We start from the raw sequence: 18,733 nt of genomic DNA, 5'->3' as shown, positions 1-18,733 counted from the left end.
GGTTAATGATATTGAACAATTTGGGTTCCTTTATATTATTTTTACAGAGCATCTGGTACCCTAAATGAACGCACAACTAAATGGGGAGGGAGGGAGAGAAGGGAGAGCATGTATTGTAGGTAGTATAGTAGCACTTATTATTCGTACTTTACTACTTAATGAATTACAACTCAGCATTTGAAACATAGCTCTCAGCGAGCTACTGTGTCCCATAATCACGTGATGTTGTCAGAGTGGGTAGTGGAAGTGATATTGTGTTACGTGTAGCTACAGTGTTACGTGGTGTTATTATGGGTACTATTTGTCCAGGTCAGGTTAACAATTAACGAGCATGCAAGAGAGAGAGAGAGAGAGAGAGAGTCCACCATTCACACAGTGCTCTTACTTGGGACAGTTTGATGTTTTGCTTGAGTGTGTCTAGCATGTAAAGTGCGAGTGCGTCGGTGGTAGAAAGCACAGAAGTTGTGATTGATTTTTCGGTGGTGCTGCTCACCTCCCCACCGCCGCCGCCGGGGCTGCCACTGCCACTGCCTCCTGATTTGCTGTCAGAGTCAGATTTTCCAGAACTCCCTCCTCCGTTCACGCTACCAGACTGAAATGGAGAATAAAGTGAATATATGAATGTCGTATTTGGGGCTAAGTAGGGGGCACCGTGAATATGTGCAAGTCGGTTAACTTTAATTACACATTGAACCTAAAGGGATGACTCCAAGTCATTGCCCGTTGTTACAATGCAACTTGATTCGGGGAGTCTGCACATATTATTTGTTGAATAATGCAGTAAAAAGGGAGCATATACTATTGTCTACATTTGCCTAAATTGTGGGAGACGGTGCATTTTGCGCGGTGCATGAGCACCAGGCCGGGCCCACAAAGTAAGAGCTGAACACTGAAATGTTGTGAAAATATCGGTAAGCTGTAAGCAAGTAGGGAATAAAAGATCCTCCCATTTGGATAATACATTAGTCGTTATATGGCTGAATAGGTCAGCCCAAAGGCCCGGCCCAAAATTAGACGAGCCCAGGTATTTACTTATTTAAACAACCCATGTAACACATTTGAGCGTTTGGAAGTCTAAACGATTGCACCGCATTAGCGATCATGTAGATCTCAGGAAGAGAGAGAGAGAGAAAGAGAGGGAGACATTCTGACGTACCTTGCTGAGTTTCTCGACCTGGGTGAAGGCACTGCCGCCGCTCTTGAAGTTAGCTACAGTTGGAGAGGGCTGCTCCGAGCTGAGAGGAAGGTAGAGGCCAGGTGGTGTGATCTCCGGTTTACCACCCCAGGGGTGGGGAAGATGAGGGTTCTGGGGCACCACCACATTTGGAGGGTGGAACTTGTAGCTGAAATGGACAAGGTGGTCAGATTTATCATTTTTAAGATAAGAAGCTGTAAAATGTTGTCGTAATGTGTGTTCTGTGATATTGATATGAGATATACGACACGATAAGGTAGTTTTGGAAATTTCTTAGCGATATGTCAGTCAATTAATCAAAACTTTAGACGACACGATCAGAAACTTCGGGAGGGCAAGCACTTGTGCTCGACCTCAATATAAATTAAACGTTGTGCGGCTTCACGTGCAACTCGACCAGGCTTTACTGTAGAAATAACTCCCAACAAATTGATTAAAAGAGCCTCGCCGGCAAACTAATCAGAAAAATCGTTGCAAACTGGTCCGCTGCCTTCGCACGATCGAACTAAACTTAGCGGAATCTTGAGGCTTACAATTGGATATTGTTATGAATGATGTATTAATAAGGGTGAAGAGCCAGAATACATGTCTCGTCCAAAGTATTGGCAATAAACGATTGGGCAATAAACACGTGCGTCCGACTCTTGATGAACAAAAGTCAGAAGTCTTGCGCGAAGGATATCCCAATAATATCTGGTTTTCTAGATTTGAATATTCTCATATTATATTGATGGTGAATTTGTTTCCGCAGAAATGAAAGCTATTGAGAAAGCTAATTGGCTGGAGCTGCAAGCTGTCTGGCCGTTGTCCCTCTCTACCATTCTTTGAACTAAAAATAACGACCATAGTACGACACGTACTAACCAGTTATCACGTTTCTAATTATAGAGTGGTTTTCTTATAGAAAGAGTGGAGCCATAAGAAGTGTTACCAACACCAAATACTCTATTTCTATTTCAGGAACGGCTGTCAGAACTAAGAACACCTTGTCCGACAAATTATATTGGTACTTGGGTGACGGCCGGACACCGTCACTGACAGAAATCGCTTCTTGGGTGGCCCCACTTAGTTACAGATCATCACAATTTAGGACTAAAAATTAATTGTTATGAGCAGTAATATTATCGTGTTGAGGAGAATTGTTTGAAACCCTTCGGCGGGTGCGTTAGAAGTGCGTTAAATCAGTAAAGTAGGTGATACCCCTGAAGTGAGTACAGAGCCGAGAATAACCGGGGAGATGTTTGGTTACCGAGATGTCAGCATGGTAATAGATACTAGAGCGAGTAGTGAGTACTATGTAACAAATAATTTGAGAGATGAGGAACCGGGTTATCGGATCAGTCACTGCACGCTAATGACCGGGTATAAATTAGGGAGGCAACCTCTAACCACTAATTTTGTCGGTAGTAGTCCTTTGAATAAACATGAAGGAAACTAAGATTTAGTCACTGTGACTGTACCTTTTCCGATTTCCGTAACTTTTTCCTGGCATATTATCCACAAGTGCGATTTCCTACAAATATTAAAATTTTTTCGCTCAATTTCGATGGAACTGTAGAGACAATATATATCAGACAAGAGTGCGTTTACTGATAACTCTTTAGCCGCCCCCTCCGAAATATGTGGGTCAAACCTTTTATCAAGATTACAAGACAGATATCGTATTATAATCTCAGCGGTGCTCTCACGACGCAACTTTCCACCATAACATCACATGAATGATGACTTAGTATACTCAATAATAATATCTAGCAACACTGACAATAGTCAGAAACCTTTCCCGGTCTGATGGATGGATCGGGAGATCTGATCAGTAATGAAATGAACTTAACCCTCTTGTAAATGCAATTAGATCTTATCAGGTACACTACTCGAACTGTGTTTTCACTACTAGATGGGACGTCTACCCTACCAGCAAGATCTGTTGATTAATCAAAGTAATGCTCACATCACCCCCACTCAGCCTGACTTGCCCACCGTGATTCTGATGTGAAAATGCTGTGAGAGTGCAGGCCTCTCAGCGCTGCTCTTATGTTTTCTCACATCATATTGAAATAAAAGAAAGCCCCCCGAATGTTGGGGTAGATTTTTTAACTTTCCCTGAAAGACAAGGAGCTGTTTAAAAGTCTAAAATTCTGTTTAAATCTTTATTAAATGAGCATAAGCTTGGGATTCCCGAATTTCACAATTTTGCAAATCGACATGACCTATTCAGGACTTATGTGAAGTGAGCTCATTAAGCTATTAAGTATTTTACAATATGCCGAAAGTCAGGGGGCTCTTTCCGGGTTGCAAACAATTAGCTCCGGTAAATAATGGGGCTGGTAGCATGCCAGGTTAAAACTTGCTCTGAAATCGGGTAATGGGACAGATGGAACTCAAGTCTTGTTACAAGATTGTCTACAATAACCAAACTTTAATAGATAGGGGACTGAACTTTAAGTTACTGTACCTCATTTTCCTTTGTTAGATTTAAAGTTAATGATTGTATCATACCGCAGGCCCCACTAATGAGAGTTTACTTCTGCCCCAACTTAAATTTACTGGCGAATAATGAGGCTAACCCAGACTTGGACCGTTCTACAGTCATCTGGTTACTGTGTCCCCTCCAGACACGAGGCACAGCTGGAATCATATAAACGGGCCATCAGACCAAGCCCAATTTTCTGCCCCCGGTTAGACTGATGTGGTTTTCTAATATGCGAGCCGGGCTCTGTCTTTATTACCGGGTACCCGGTTCACAAACAAGGTTCAGGGAGGGTTGTGGTCATGACATGAGTCTGAACCGTCTATCATGCTCTTTGCTCTGGTATATAATGGCAACCAGGACAGTGGAAAACGCACGCCCCCGGCCAGGATTAAATAGTTCTAAGCCAGACAAATACGAAAAAATAGGGTATTTGTGCCAAGTAATTAGTTATCCCAACATGTCGTCATCTCTGGTATAATTATAAAAGTTTATGGGATTTTTGCCGAAAGAAATAGTGTGTCAGGCATATCAGTATTGGAAGGGAGGTGAAGTTGCAGGACAGGGGGTAAGTGCGGACAAGTGCCCCTTATCAGACCCGTACAGCTACAGGACTTCCCAAGAACCCCGCGGTACGACTTATAACGCGACCCCAATGGGATTAAAGAGGAGAAACCCCACCAACCCTCCATGCGACATCATTAATACCCTATCAGCTAACAGTTATAATATATTTATAGTTGGCACGATTGCAACATTGGCGCAGGTGCAAGGTCAAGTGCCGATAAGAGGATAGTTTTTGCCCCGTAACTCGGGTGTTTATAGGAGTTCGTGAACCGATTTCCCGACATCAGAGGTCCCTGATGGCCTGATATAGACCTGGGATATCGCCAGTTTCCATAAAACGGTTGGCAGCCCATCATCGGCTATTTAAAGGATCATTGCCCAATCGTTATCGGGTAAAGTGGTATATATATATGGGGGCTAGACTTGCCCGGCACTAATGATAATAGTACACAGTCCCACCCTGTGTACTTACCATGCAGGGATTGACAGGAGAGGGAGATAAGCTGGGGGTTTTTCCAGAAATTCCCTCGACCGTGTCACGCTCAAATGGCTTCGATGATCTTCCAAGGACTCCCTGTAGTCCTTTAGTTAAATAATGGGTAAAAGTGAAGAGATGAACGATGCCAAACTGTCGGGGAGCTCAAAGAGGGGGCACGTACATGAGGACAGAACTTTCAGGTCACACAGTTAAACTGAGTACTTGATCTCAAGATTGAGCTGTTAATGTTATGATAAGTATTTAGTAGTATTCTATTTTCAATGATGATTTTTCAATGTTTGTTCGCGTGTCAGCGACAAAGGAAACACAGCTCACCATTTTAGGAAGACAGGTCAAACAAATTCTCAATTTTACGTTGCAATGTTATCACAGTCACGTGTTCAAGTGACCGATCTTACTTATATAGTGTTTTGTAGTGTTGAAAGTATGAGAATTTAGCTCCACGATCTCCAAATTAGTTACCGTGAAGACTGAGGATTAAGATTCGACGATTACTGTCGCCGGCAGCAGGATTGAACAGTTTCTCGGTTAAAGATGAATTCTGAACTGTTACCAGGCCTGACGTTTACATAATCATTAAATTTCAAGTCAAGAAGCCGGCGCATCTGGTAATTAATACAGAAATTGTTGGAGTAACTTGAAAGTCTTCATCGATGATCATGCCATGGTCGGCTATTAACAACATGGCAGTTAATGATGAAAATTCATATTGTGATCTTCAAATGATGGGTTTATCCAGTGCCAAGTTGATTTGACTACAAAGGCCCTCAAATAAGACACGATTTAGTCTCTGTTCTGAGCAGCTGTCTACTATAACCTAGTTACTATGTTTGGGTAATGTGATTATGTGGCAAGGGCCACATCTCTTCTCTCCGACCAATGAGACCCTAATCTGGGGGTCAAGTGACCTGGCTCCACCAACTGAGTGAAAATGTGCGGTCACCTGACTTCTTAAGAGATTCATACGGCTGTGTCTGCATCATTTCATTAAGAGTGTAATAAAAGGATGTTGCTATGAAATATGCTGACCTACACACGGCTCTGCCACAGTACAATTCACGTACCACCGCTAAAGCTCTGGCGACTATTTGAAACTACCGGAAATGTCTTCCTCTCCTGAAAAAAAGATTCGGCATCGAGCACTAGACTCACATCAAAATCCTGTCTAATCCTGTCTTAATCCTGTCTAAACCAGTCCGCTCAGCATAAGTACCACCGACTTTGTCGTCATTTCAATTCTCTAGAACCGTTCAACATCCTAAAAACCGTTAACTGTGCTCCACGACTCGTCGCCGAAATAAATTTGTTAAGGCTAAATTGTTTGCATGTCAAATGACTGCGATGGTCGATTCATTTTCTTGAAGACAGTGAAAATGTGCAGTCCTGATGATGAGCAGCACCGAGCACAGCTTGCTGCTTTGCCGTTCAACATGACCAAATATTCGATGATAGGTGGACATAATATATTGCAGCTCTCAACAAACAATAAACGCATACTGCTACAAACGGTGAACACCAGATGATGGACAGTGAAACCCGCCCTGAAATAGGCGATCTCAGCGAATAGGGGAAAAAGTGTTAAGCAGCAAGCCTATAAATGCCACAATCTGTTTTTTATCCGATTAATGACACCTTAGTACGACCTGTTACTAGGTTTAGCCGACGCTATTTTCACTCCATCAGGATCAGAGTAATTGCAGCGGCTGGGCCAACAGCTGACTAGCAGATTGGAGCTACTTATACCGTAAAGATCTAGCTACATTCCGTTTATGTTGAGAAGCACTGAGACGATCTCCTCTCCGCGTAAAAACAGTTGTATTTCCGGGCAGAGAAAAGGACATTCCGCACTTGTTTCAAATATTCCATCGTTTAACGTGATATGATACCAGAGATGAGATTTTATTGGCTGGGAAAGGTTAGAGGGTAGGTAAAATACAACCCAGAGCACGGTGAAACAGAGATACTCAACGTTAAGTTAGTGTTCTGTTGATGGTACAAGATACTCCGGTATTCCGCTATGTGGTACAATAAGAGTTACCGGACTATACAGCTTACTGGTGTTGATTTCATCCGCTCCCCGCTAAGCCTATGATTAGGGCTGCTGAGTATAGAGTTAACCTTATTAACACCAGCTTTTCTTAGAAAACAACACTAGCTGTGAAAATTGCATTTTAGAGGACGGGATTTGCTGCTCAGCGGACTCTTTATTTGATTCACGGGAACGGAATTTTGCGTTTGCACCTATATCTAATAGTAATACACCGTTGGTAACATACCAAGGTATTAGGTAAATTGCGCAAGTTCTTGTTAGAATTTAAAAGAAGAAATATTAACAAATGGTATTTTTTGGTGACCACGCCTACAAATAAATACATAACCCATTATTTTGTTGGGTACGACAATTATGACTATCGGAGCTTGCAACATTTCATAACTTACTCATACAATATGATGAATAACCCTATCCACGATAAATAGTATAATCGATATAGGGGGATTTAGGCTTACAGCGTTTCAGTATAAAACATTAAATAGCCAGAGCGCTACCTACTACCTACTACTTACTACCAGCATTCACCATCCGTCTACATTTACCTAATAAAATAGCTCAATATTGTGGCACTATCTGTCAGATTGACATGTAAATTCCATATAACGCCCACATTTTACATCTTATCAGGAGCTGAAGATCTATCATCTCAGATCGGCAGATATTTCTAGGGGCCGATTTTTCTAGAGAAGCGTGCCTCTTCAGTTTTACAAACAAAGGTCGCTTTATAAGGGCTGATTGAGGGTTTGGTGCACGACATTGCAGTACCCCATTGTTCACTGCTACAAACTTGTACTGCAGCAAAGGGGCGAGTCTCACAGATACCACAACCCTCTCTATTTAAGGACTTTCCAAGGGCTTCTCAAAGGTAGCACAGAAGGAGACACAACTACTACGTGGGTGTGTTGGGAGGTGTGGTCCGGGGTGAGTAGTGATCGTGGGTACCCGGTGGTGGGAGTGGAGGTGGTGTGTGATCACCCCCGGACAGCCAGGCTCTCCAGAGAGAACGTGTCATGAGACCAGGAAGATAGTTACCCTGGTTAACATCATGCGAGGGTCACGTGCTCTCTAAGAGTCAGCTCCACCACACACGTAAATATATATGCCATTATATTTTGCTTTTCCGGGCGCATCAGCTGGCCCCAGGTGCACCCTGTACGTTACACTAATATTAGGTGCCTGGTACATGAGCTGACCCTTCAGCCCGGATACACGGTGCAGTACGGAGCAGCGGTTAATTTAACGGGGAGATTATCTTTCTGGACCATTTTTAACTGCCAAATATATCCTACAAGTTTCTAAATATATCCTACAAGTTTCTAAATATAACCTTGCTTTATATCAGATACCATCGCTCAACCCTCTCAACAAATCTCTAATTTCCAGGTATATCAGCTTCGGATAATTTGAAAATCGAAATTTTCTGTCAAAATCCGGATTCTGAATCACTCATTTGAATCCAATTTCGCTTAAAATCTGTCCAGCACTGCCGGTCAACCCTAAAAATCAACTATTTTCTGATCTGTGACGTGGATGGAAGCCGTAATGGTGACCAGTGACTAATCTCAACTGATTGTTGGATAGGCTCTGCCCTTGGGTGCTCCATAAATGAGATGATAAAAGCTAAATCTCAAATAAAGATATTATAGACTCCAGGGCGCATATTTTATGAGCAGTTGCTTGCAATCTCTAGATAAAAGCCTTGCACAGTGGTATACATATCTTAATGCATTTTATTAATCGCCCTTGAGACTTTATTTCGAATCAGGCTCAGCACAATTTATCCATCGCAAAATTCATCAGCATTTCTCGATCGAGGCTCAGTATATAATGGCAGTGGTGGTATATTGCATTGGAATTCTACAGAACCCGCAAAAGTAGAAGTAGATTGGGATGACAATGTTGATTAAGAAACAAAGAGAGTTTAATTGGAGGTTGGTGAGTCTAGAATAGATTGCCGTTCTAAGGATGGTCAAATAAGACAAGACACAATTCTGCCTAAACTCTGTTGCAGACAGATTTCTTTAGCTATTTACATTGATATGCATTGTTCTCATTGTATCGGATGTTATGCCACGTTTATGGTCGAAGAAGTGGCACTGACATACTTCTCGATACACTTTTGATTACTAACCTGACCGCATGAAGCACTCAGTGTCTTTGCCACTGAGAGGCAGCATGGACACACATCTCACCATTATGAGTGCTATGATTTACGGGCATTGCTGCTAACTCTAACAATAAAAATTGGAGCAGCAGCTGTACGGCTGAGACTGAGAGCGAGCGAGAGAGAGACCTGATGGTCAGGATCAGTCGCAGTCACAGCTCATTGTTGCATGACAACATGACATATTTCAGCAGACCTTGTGAATGGTAATTATCATTTGGATAAGACAAGGTATCTCTAGGTTATTTATCACCGGCCGATAGCCAGAGAAAGAGAGAGCGATATGTCTTGTCTCGGTGTCTAGGTGCGCATTGTCATCTCACCCAGGACTCTGACCTCCCAGCAACTGGTTTACCAGCCCCCCCCGGGTCTAGACGAACCTCATAAGACTAGTCCCTCAACATTAGCATGAACCCAGGCCTCACCTACCACCTACCGCGCTACCACATTGTCAGTAGCCCAAATTTGAAATCCTCAATACTCGGGTGGACGTCGTCTTCTCCGTAATTACGAGATTTCCAGGGCAAATATAATGCTGGGTCCGCCGAAAATAATAACTACTATACCCGGGTACTCATGACGTGTCCCCCAAGTGTTATTGACAGACAATGGGCATGTAGACGCTCCAAATAGACAGCGGTTTGTCATGCGTCTACTACATGCAATGATCTGAACTTGATAACAATCATAATTTATACCCAATATAATAATCCAAAGATTAGGAGTGCCAAATCATTCAACAAAATCGAAAGTCTATATGGTCTGATGTGCGGAACTGGTTACCGTTTGCCGTCGAGCGGCTGCGATTATCACCCCCACCGGCTCTCATCAGGTCCGGGAATGGGTAGTCGCTCCAGACCACTTGACACACAAGACACTTGCCTCATTAGTCACCGCTTCTTAGGATACGCCATCATCGTCATAACGTAAAATCGAAATATCGAGTGCCTATACAAACTTGGTATTCTATTTTTGTGACAAATCCAGGACAGATTATGAGCTCCGACCTTCTGGTGGGTGAAGGGTGCTGAAGCTAAGTCTATATCGTACTTGTGTCAAGTTGGTCGGGATATTTCACATTTTTCGCTATAAAGTATACCGCACTTAGGCACACCCCGATGGGCGCTGCAATGGACCACTTCTCCGAGTAAAGCTTAACTTTTAATTTCAGTATCTAGCAAGAAGTGCTATTTTTTTGAAAAATTCAGGGAACCCAACGAGTTTCCATCTTGTGGATCGTGAAACCATGACGTGAATAAGAAAATCTATCTGCATTCTGCATCTAAGCGCTGGAAAATTGGTGGAATGATGTTTAACGATATAAATGAAGTAACGAAGTGAGCCGTGACAGAGGGAGGAAGGTCGGACAGGCGAGATAACAAATGAATCCGGGCATTCAGTCCTGACAAATGAATGTAATGGGTAATACTGTGGCAGATCGGCCAGAAAGACAGCAATCCTAAAGAAAAACAATAGGGGGACTAAAGGCGAGCCTACTCGATACTAGCTGAACACTCACCACACGACAAATTATCTGACACTAATGGGACCCCATTTGTCACTATTACCCATTCATTGTCTTAGGGGTATGAATTAGGGTTTATGCTGCGGCGGCAGACAGTAGCCCAATTGTTTCAACTCCAGCTTAAGAACAATGAACACAACAAACAGTGTTGCAATGAGTTTCGTCTCTGAGAGGTCCGGCCTCCTGTCCTGGGGTTTCTCAATAGGCGGACCCCTCACTCCGAGACTCACAACATTCCAGGGAACTTAACCTTCACTTTTTAGGAGAAGAATTCGAGACAATCGTGAAAAATTGAAAGATCATATTCAAATCTTTGGATATTATTCCAGGAAAGGATACCAGGAAACGATAGATTCCGCTAATCTTTCTCTCGATCAGGTGATCATTATCAGTCTCGGATTACATTTTATACTTCACCAAACTTCTTGCAACAGTTAAAACCCTCTCTATCATTATCTGTCACACATAAGGTTTCAAGTTGAAAGGGTGAAAGTTCATGTAAAACTATCTCCGTAATAGATACAGGCTGTCCGAGGAAGGCACATAACTCAACAGCAGGCTGTGCTATAATTATATTCCTAAGTAAGCAAACACTAAGCACAATAATGAGTACTCTGTCTGGGTAGATAATAGTAATCTGTCTACTTACTGCGGCAGGATGGGTTTCACGGGAACGTGTGAGTACGTGTTGAATCCGTGGTTCTTCATGTGTTTCTTGAGCGACCACGGGTCCACATACCCCTTACTACAGACCTGCCGGAGAGAGAGATAAGGTATAATTGCGGGTTCTGTGGGTTAGGAGTATTTTTACTGGTCAAAGGGAAGAGAGAGAGGGAGGGTAAAATTAATAATGGATAAGTTTAGTCCGTTTGTGACGAGAAGTCAGGGTAGGATTGTTAAAACTAACTTTTATCAATAACGCTAAAGCTTGCAACTAATCGATAGACTTAATGCGAATCTTTGGCGGTGTCTTTACCCGCAAAGTATGTTCAAACTAGCATTTAAATTAGGTATATTAGACAATATCCTAGCTTATTCTTCCAATGATGTGATAATTTCACATTTTTGTGATACTCCAGAATTGCAATAATTTTGTAATTTGTTTAAACGCGTTTTCCCGAAGACTCGCGCTTCTCATCTAGCTCACAGTAACTTTCGGACCCTTAATAAGGAGAAAATAATAATTTTAAAAAGTAACTAATAGATTCGGGTGGGATGAAACCCACTAAGAGGCCTCGCACTATATCTTGTAATATATCTCCTACATAGAGTTTTAAACCTGCGCCTGGCAGAGACAAAACATGAAACAAGGCAAGTAAAAGTTCGGAAGTGAACGGACGGGGAGAGCGGGGATGTCAACGCACATGACATAAGAGGCTACCCTACAACTAGCAGCGTTCACAAGCACCTGTCAGGATGGAGAGAGCGCGGGGATACAACTCCACACTTGTCACCAATACTTACTGTTTTAACATCCAGAACAAACACCCTAGATAGCGCCAGATATAAACACCCTCAACTTATTGTCCGACCTCACTCACTCGAGCAGAAAAGCATCTGCTAAAGTGTTTGTCTCCCCCCGGGATCTTACCTGGCATTTGTAGGATCTATCTCCGCTGTGGCTGAGGATGTGGCGCTTGAGCGTGCTGGACTGTGTGAAGGCTTTCCCGCAGATCTCACAGCGGTACGGCTTTTCACCTGGTGGAATAATAGGCTGTTAGATCTTTTGAGGAATCTCTATTAGTTTCGATCTGGGATATCGGATATAATAATATGCAGTTTGCATGTAGTGCGGACTAAGCCGTGATATGGGAGCTTGAAAAAAAAAAAGACCGTGTAGATGGTTAGATAGCTTGATGGATCTAAAACGTTGCAAAATGTGTGTCCACACCTTCTAGCACGTACTAATTGTCCTGTTATCATGTTTTTATATGCTCTCCTTCTCAACAAATAAAATGAAGGAAATGAGCTTGGTTTCTAAATTTAGGCCGGTTTGAAATTTTGAATATTCACTAATGTTTTAAAATGTCCAATATCGTTTGTCTTGAAAATCTACTTACCAGGCTTCGTGACATGGAGAGATTTTAGCGATCATGTTTTAAATCGTGCACTGCGCGGTACCAATAACCGAGAGAGCTAGTCTAAACTGCCAAGTTGATGACCTGTTCTTTTCGGAGCTTACTAAATTCTCAGAGAGGAGCCGAGATCTCAGGCTTGCTAACAGCCGTTCTGGTGATGTGTCAATATTGGTACTAACGTGCATACAATAACTTGGTGAGAGAGAGAGAAGGGGCAGTACACTGGCTCTCTTCCGGCTTGAAGAGACCTGCCCCCTCAGTCAGCTCCACCTCTCTCACCCTCTGTTTCCTGTACCTTCGCTAAGGGAAACGTGCACCCACTAACAGTGCTATTTATAGATCTCATCTACGATGGATGCCCTACTACTGTAGTTTTAATAATGGCAGTACCCGAGACAATTGTCAAAGTGTGCTGCAACCAACAACTCTGGTGGAGAGCTCGGAGCATGATGGTCTGGAGTCTGGAACACAGCAACATGCTCCCTTTTGGCGAAAAACAGAAAAATCAGCTGGTGTGATGTAGTCTTGGCAAACAAACATTGAGTTAATGACAGCTTGCAGCGATTTAAGTGTCTCTATAAGGGTCACCAAGGCTGACGCACGCTGTTAACTGTTTGGTTTAAAAACCGGTGCCACCTGCCCTGAATGTAAGGTGATGTAACAATGCTGTAAACCTCCTACCTGTGTGTACTTTCTGATGTCGGGAAAAGTTTCCAGAGTTGTTGAACGTCTTTCCGCACAGCTTGCAGGTGTATATCTTCTTGGGGGTGGGGCGTGTGGGGGTGGGTTGTTGGAGATAGGCGGGAGTAACAGGGGTGGTCGGCAGAGGAGTGGTCGGCGTAGTGGTGTTGGTCGGGGATACTGTCGGGGATGCTGTTGTCCCCCGCTCTGTACTCGGAATCACCATTCCCTTGGGGGAATGATTGGCGTAGACCAATCCATTGTGCGTTACAAATGGTATCGTGACTGCTGGCAACTGCAAAAAAACCAATTGAGCAATTGTGAAATCAGATTGTTAAAAAAGAGGAACTAACTCGTATTGTGACAGGTGTACAGTTCTGAATATTATCTCGTATTATTCTAGTCGGATACGTTGCATAAAGAAAAACAGAGCTCTCAGTTTGACGCAATTGTGTTTAACATCTTAAGATTTGATTATGATTTCAACACTTAACGACATGTCAGAAGCACGGGTGTCATGAGTCTTGGTTATAACTTGGAAACTGCGTGTGTATCAGTAGTAATATCACACAGATAGTGAGCTAGGTGCAATACTTTTTAACAGCTAATGATCTACAATTAGAATAGTTAAACGCACCCAACCGGGCACTGACAGCAGTACCTTGACAGAGCAAGCCTGACTGCTCAAGGAGGTGATGTGTCGGGGAGAGGTGGGGAAGTGGGGGGAGGAGGTGGATTTAGGAAGATACTGCTGGTAAGGGGATGATGGTGTCTCGCGCTGCGGTGAGAATCGAGATGTTATGATTCGGGGGTTGTACGTCGGTTTTGGCCTGATTAGGTCCGAGGTTGCCACTATTTCCATCATCTTGAAACCTATGTCGGATATAAGACCGTGAGAAAATATGCAAATATCCATGACCTAATTGAAAAAGAGAAAGGATTTACTTTCAATAAAGTCGCTACTTCCGACAAATATTTTACCATTGCATGGGACAGTGGGATTCGTGAGAATTCCACCGGACTTTGAATCACTATAACTCTATAACTCTATAACTCATACAGATTAACTCATTTTAAATGTCTAGTCACGAATAAGAGTACTTTATATTCTTTCAAAAGACTCCTAAAACAATAGCACATTTAAGGTTTTGAATGTTGTAAATATTTTCTAAATAGTACTGTAGACAAAGATTTAATGTTGGTTGATGAGGTGGCTGTGTATAGTACAAAAGTATCTTTGACCTTTGTACCAAACACCTACCTCTCCAGTCTCCACAACGAGGGTTTTCTGTCAAAGCGAATCTCGCCCAACTACCAACTAACGAAACGAAAACGAGCAAGACGACTAATATACTCCCGGCAAAGACAGGACAGGATGTGTTTTAAAACTTTAAAATATTTAGGTACGGATTATGTAAATAAAGCTTGACTAGTGAAGGCCATTGAAAATACTTTTAAAAACCGCCGCGAATATAATATGCTCTCTCTCTTGGTGGTTATTAAGGTTAGTTCGGGAGCTAATTATGTACAACAATGCTCGGCTTGCTAGACAAATAGCACAATTTCAGCAATGCAGCACGATTTGGAAACATCAGACAGGCAGGCATGGGCAGGCACCACTGGTAAAGGCATCCGATTTGTGATATATATTCTACAGTCACCAAAATTCAATAATTAAAATATCTTTCAACAATGCAAAGCAGAACTGAATCGGAAGAGTAACGGCTGGAGTCTAACTGATTTACAATATATTACAGGTAGATACTGTAATATGCTAACAGCAGTATAATTAAGAAACTTATTTCGGGTGACGAAACACAACACAGTTAACACATGCTGTCACGATACGCTTACTGTCACTATTGAAAGTGTCAGAGCGAGTAGGCCCGGCAGCCTTGCTGGAACCAGAGAGACCACTCTCGGAGATATACTGGCCAGTCGGGGGAGTAATTCTAATTCTAGCACAGAGAGAGAGAGAGAGGGAGGGAGGGAGTGATGAGCAGAAAATCTAACTATTTCCTTCTCTGCTAAACTATAATAACGATAAAATGTACGTGTATAATATCGCAGTAATCTGCACAGTAAGAAGGGGAGCTTGAACGTAATTATATACCCCTGTTTTTGAAATTGCTACCATGAGTTCAGAGCTGCAGCAGAGTAGCCATCAGCTCGGAATACTTAATATTAGTAGCAGATTTGTCCGAGTGCTTTTAGCACATTGAGCTCCTGGCACCGTAAATTGAAACATGTTCCCATAAATTGACGTATTATCTCACTTTGAACATATATCGCATAGACAGCTGCAGAAACATAGGCCAGCATAATATTCGAGTTCAAATCGCAACCGTGAGCTATTCCGACCAAATGTAGCAGGTATTCTAGTGTTCCCTGGGAACTAAAATCGGCTACCACTCAACGCCAATCAAAACGGATGCCACTCTGAAACAAGAACAGGAAAAATGAGGCCCAACTTATACGATAAGATTAGGAGCCTACCAGCCTGGACCTCCCAAGGAGAATGCATTAACAAGAGTAATTTGCATGGAGTAAACGGCGGGGTGAGAGTGAGAGAAAAGAGAGAAGGTCCTGGTGACTTCCTGCCTCGGACGGTGTGGCAGCACGCACCTCACTACCCCACTAGATAATCATAATACTACGGATATAATATCCACTGCATTATTAGCAATACTCCCTGCCACGTGGTCAACACTTGGGACTCACGCGGACTCAGTTGAAACCTTTCTAACCTCCAACTTAAAAACAAGCACGAAAGGGCGAGGAAAATGTCCCAATATTGGGGGAACGTTCGAGTATAATTCATGCGGGGAGTTGTTACCATTCAATTAAAATTACGGGGTAATTTAATTGCAGTATAAACAGATGTTAGTATAAGAAAGTAGTCGGGTGCTCTCTCTCTCTCGCTCTCTCTCTCTCTCTCTCTCTCTCTCTCTCTCTCTCTCTCTCTCTCTGTCCAGCATAGCTCCTGTACCCAGGTAGGCCGGAAAGTCTATAATAAGCTTGCACCGAGCTCTAGACACCTGTACGTCTGGTTCTACTACCAAAATTAGAAAGTTGGCTCGCAAGAAGGAAGTTATGTCTGGTTCTCCGAGCGCACAAGCAAGGGAGTGCGCTTTGTCCTGTACTGGCTACCAGGGTGACTGGGGAGTGAGAGTCAGTGAGCTGAGCTAGTGAACTACCCTCCTTATCCACAGTTGTTTAACTTCCGGAAAGCAAGGTTGGTGAACTCCAGTGAGCCGACCCTCTCTTGACATTGGAACTGAAGTTTCAAGTGAGGACCTCATCGCATGGCATAAAATTAAGGTTACAAAACTCTTTAAAAAGTAATGGCAACGGTAAGCAAACAAACGTTTGCAAACGTTGGATACATGTTTAAAGGCAACTATAAGTACTACTGGGCACTGGCTACTTACAAGCTCTGACAGCGACACCAGAGCCTGAACTTTCCGAAAATTCTAATTATCAGGCGACACATCAATGGTGGGTAATCAAAGTTCAAGCAAACAATAAAAGTATCTGATTATACCTGTTACAAGGTATAGCGAAACTAAGTTCGACGGGTTAACACCTCGGAGCTAGCCCTGTACTCCAAGTAGGAAACACCATTATCGTAAGTACTCCGTAAGAGCTTGTGCGAGGCAGTTAAAAGTTACAATTTACAAAAACTATTGTATATTATATCTCGAGTGCGGAACAATATGAGGTTAATGCGGGAAGCAGCAACTGGTGAGCTGCAGGCACAACTCGAGTACTATATAACTGAAAAAGCACTTCCAGAATAATCTAGATATGTATTTGAGGGATTATCGTGGTTATCAAGCAAAATGGTTCGCCACTCGCCACTCGACAGGCTATTTATACGATAATCGGCCGTTTGTTTGCATTTACAATAAGATCAATCAAATTCCCTTTGAAGATGATAAATACGTATTATAAATTAAATTATGGAGACATCAGATAACATTTTGGACATATATCTAAATTGAACACCTTACTTCTTAGTAATGTTTCCATACCGAGAACCAATAGGTATCGACCAGGTGCAATATTATCAAGAAATATATTACATAATATTACGACTGAAATTCGGGCAGAGATCGTTTAATCACGCCGGAGCCATATTTTGATGCAACTGCAAATTTTACAGTCCAGCGATTTTGAACGGCAGACATAATGACACGCTAAACTATAGGTCGAGCAACAAGTCTACAAGTCATAATATTCTCTACAAATATCCTCCATAACATTTTCCTAACTCTGCAAAATTAAAGCAGAAACTCCAAAATCCGACACGACTTATGAGACGAAAAAGAAAAACCAGCGGGGCATATTAATAGGATGTAATGACTCCTTGCTAAGGACATGTCACCACAGTAACACGTCCTGTACGAGACGAGGGCGAGAGAGACGTGTCTGCAACAAAGGAGCAGATGATCACGTAGCGCAGGTGATATTATAACGCCAACACTAACAGCTTCTACAACAGAACTTGTCTGATCTTACAACTCAAACACTCCTAAGTGTCACATATTTATTAGAATAATTGTCATAAATTTCCATATAGGGCCAAAATGTAGAGTCCAGCGAGAGGGGTCGAGCGTGATTCTATCAAGTTTGCCGGTCAGCAGATGGTGTCACACTTAGCACTAAATACCCCGCCAGCCTCACAAAATCTGATATCCATAAAGAACACTGCTCTGTCAGCTAATTGGTCAGATAGGAACGTATTTGAGCCTTCTTCCTGGACTAATGACACTCTGACACCTCCGTATATCTCAAGCACTAACCAGACAGTCATTTAAATTATTCTCGTAAAATATGCTGTAATAGGTTCTGAGTTTTGACGAAAGGAAAATGTTCAAAACAATGACGAGCTGTTCTTTCAGCGTGGCCTGGTCCTGTCACAGCCAATTAGGAAACGAAAGTAATGAAACTATGTCTAGAACCGATGGTTGGTTTTGCACACGAGTAAGCAAGTTGGAAACGAGGGTAATGACATAAGGTTACGAAACATCAATAAAAACAGAATAAAGAGACATTGCCGCTAATAGATCCGTCTATCAAGTATTGGTCAGACTTGTTTGATAGAGAAAAAACATACTCGCTGCTAAACTGCCTCTTTAAGCCTTCTCTAATGGTAGCAGCTTCTAAATTTAGCATAGGCAAAGCTGGAAACATACTAAATTAGAACATTTGGTGAGCTTCTTCCTGTGGAGGAAAAGAGGGACACCCGGGCAGCGCGCTGGTTAGCGGAGCCAGACCTAGACAAGACACACGTCTACTGGAATAATATAGCAAGCTAGCAAAGCAGTTGCCAAGTTAGCAAGTATTTAACATAGTGGGCTCCTCTCTAGTGTGAAAAGGATGCTCAGTGCTTTTCCTTGTTCTAGTAACAAGTACAGGTAAGTGAAAATCAAATTAGCAAGGCCTCTTCCTCGTTACTCTTGTTAAAGAACGCTAACAACAACTCGGAAGTACATGCAGCC

At 42.5% G+C, this 18,733-nt stretch overlaps 2 protein-coding genes across 3 annotated transcripts in view; both read right to left on the bottom strand.

Moving 5' to 3' along the window:
- LOC134820010 (uncharacterized) overlaps window positions 1–14,098 on the bottom strand; it is a 31,990-nt gene extending 17,892 nt beyond the window's left edge. The window contains exons 1-6 of one of the 2 annotated variants that reach the window (XM_063830186.1): window positions 13,891–14,098; window positions 13,230–13,524; window positions 12,062–12,168; window positions 11,120–11,223; window positions 1,157–1,343; window positions 386–592 (exon numbers count right to left, since the gene is read on the bottom strand). In XM_063830186.1, the coding sequence (XP_063686256.1) occupies window positions 386–592; window positions 1,157–1,343; window positions 11,120–11,223; window positions 12,062–12,168; window positions 13,230–13,524; window positions 13,891–14,094 (1,104 nt within the window). In that variant the 5' untranslated portion in view covers window positions 14,095–14,098. The remainder of the gene's footprint in view (window positions 1–385; window positions 593–1,156; window positions 1,344–11,119; window positions 11,224–12,061; window positions 12,169–13,229; window positions 13,525–13,890) is intronic. The other variant, XM_063830193.1, reaches the window with a different exon arrangement.
- LOC134826423 (ATP synthase subunit beta, mitochondrial-like) overlaps window positions 1–18,733 on the bottom strand; it is a 76,117-nt gene that overhangs the window by 36,904 nt on the left and 20,480 nt on the right. The gene's annotated exons all lie outside the window — the stretch shown is intronic.

Source organism: Bolinopsis microptera, chromosome 1, assembly GCF_026151205.1.
Source record: "Bolinopsis microptera isolate Bmic1 chromosome 1, MBARI_Bmic_1.0, whole genome shotgun sequence".
NCBI lineage: Eukaryota > Metazoa > Ctenophora > Tentaculata > Lobata > Bolinopsidae > Bolinopsis > Bolinopsis microptera.
Note: the sequence above shows the minus strand (reverse complement) of the source record. Positions and strands in the feature narration are given on the sequence as shown.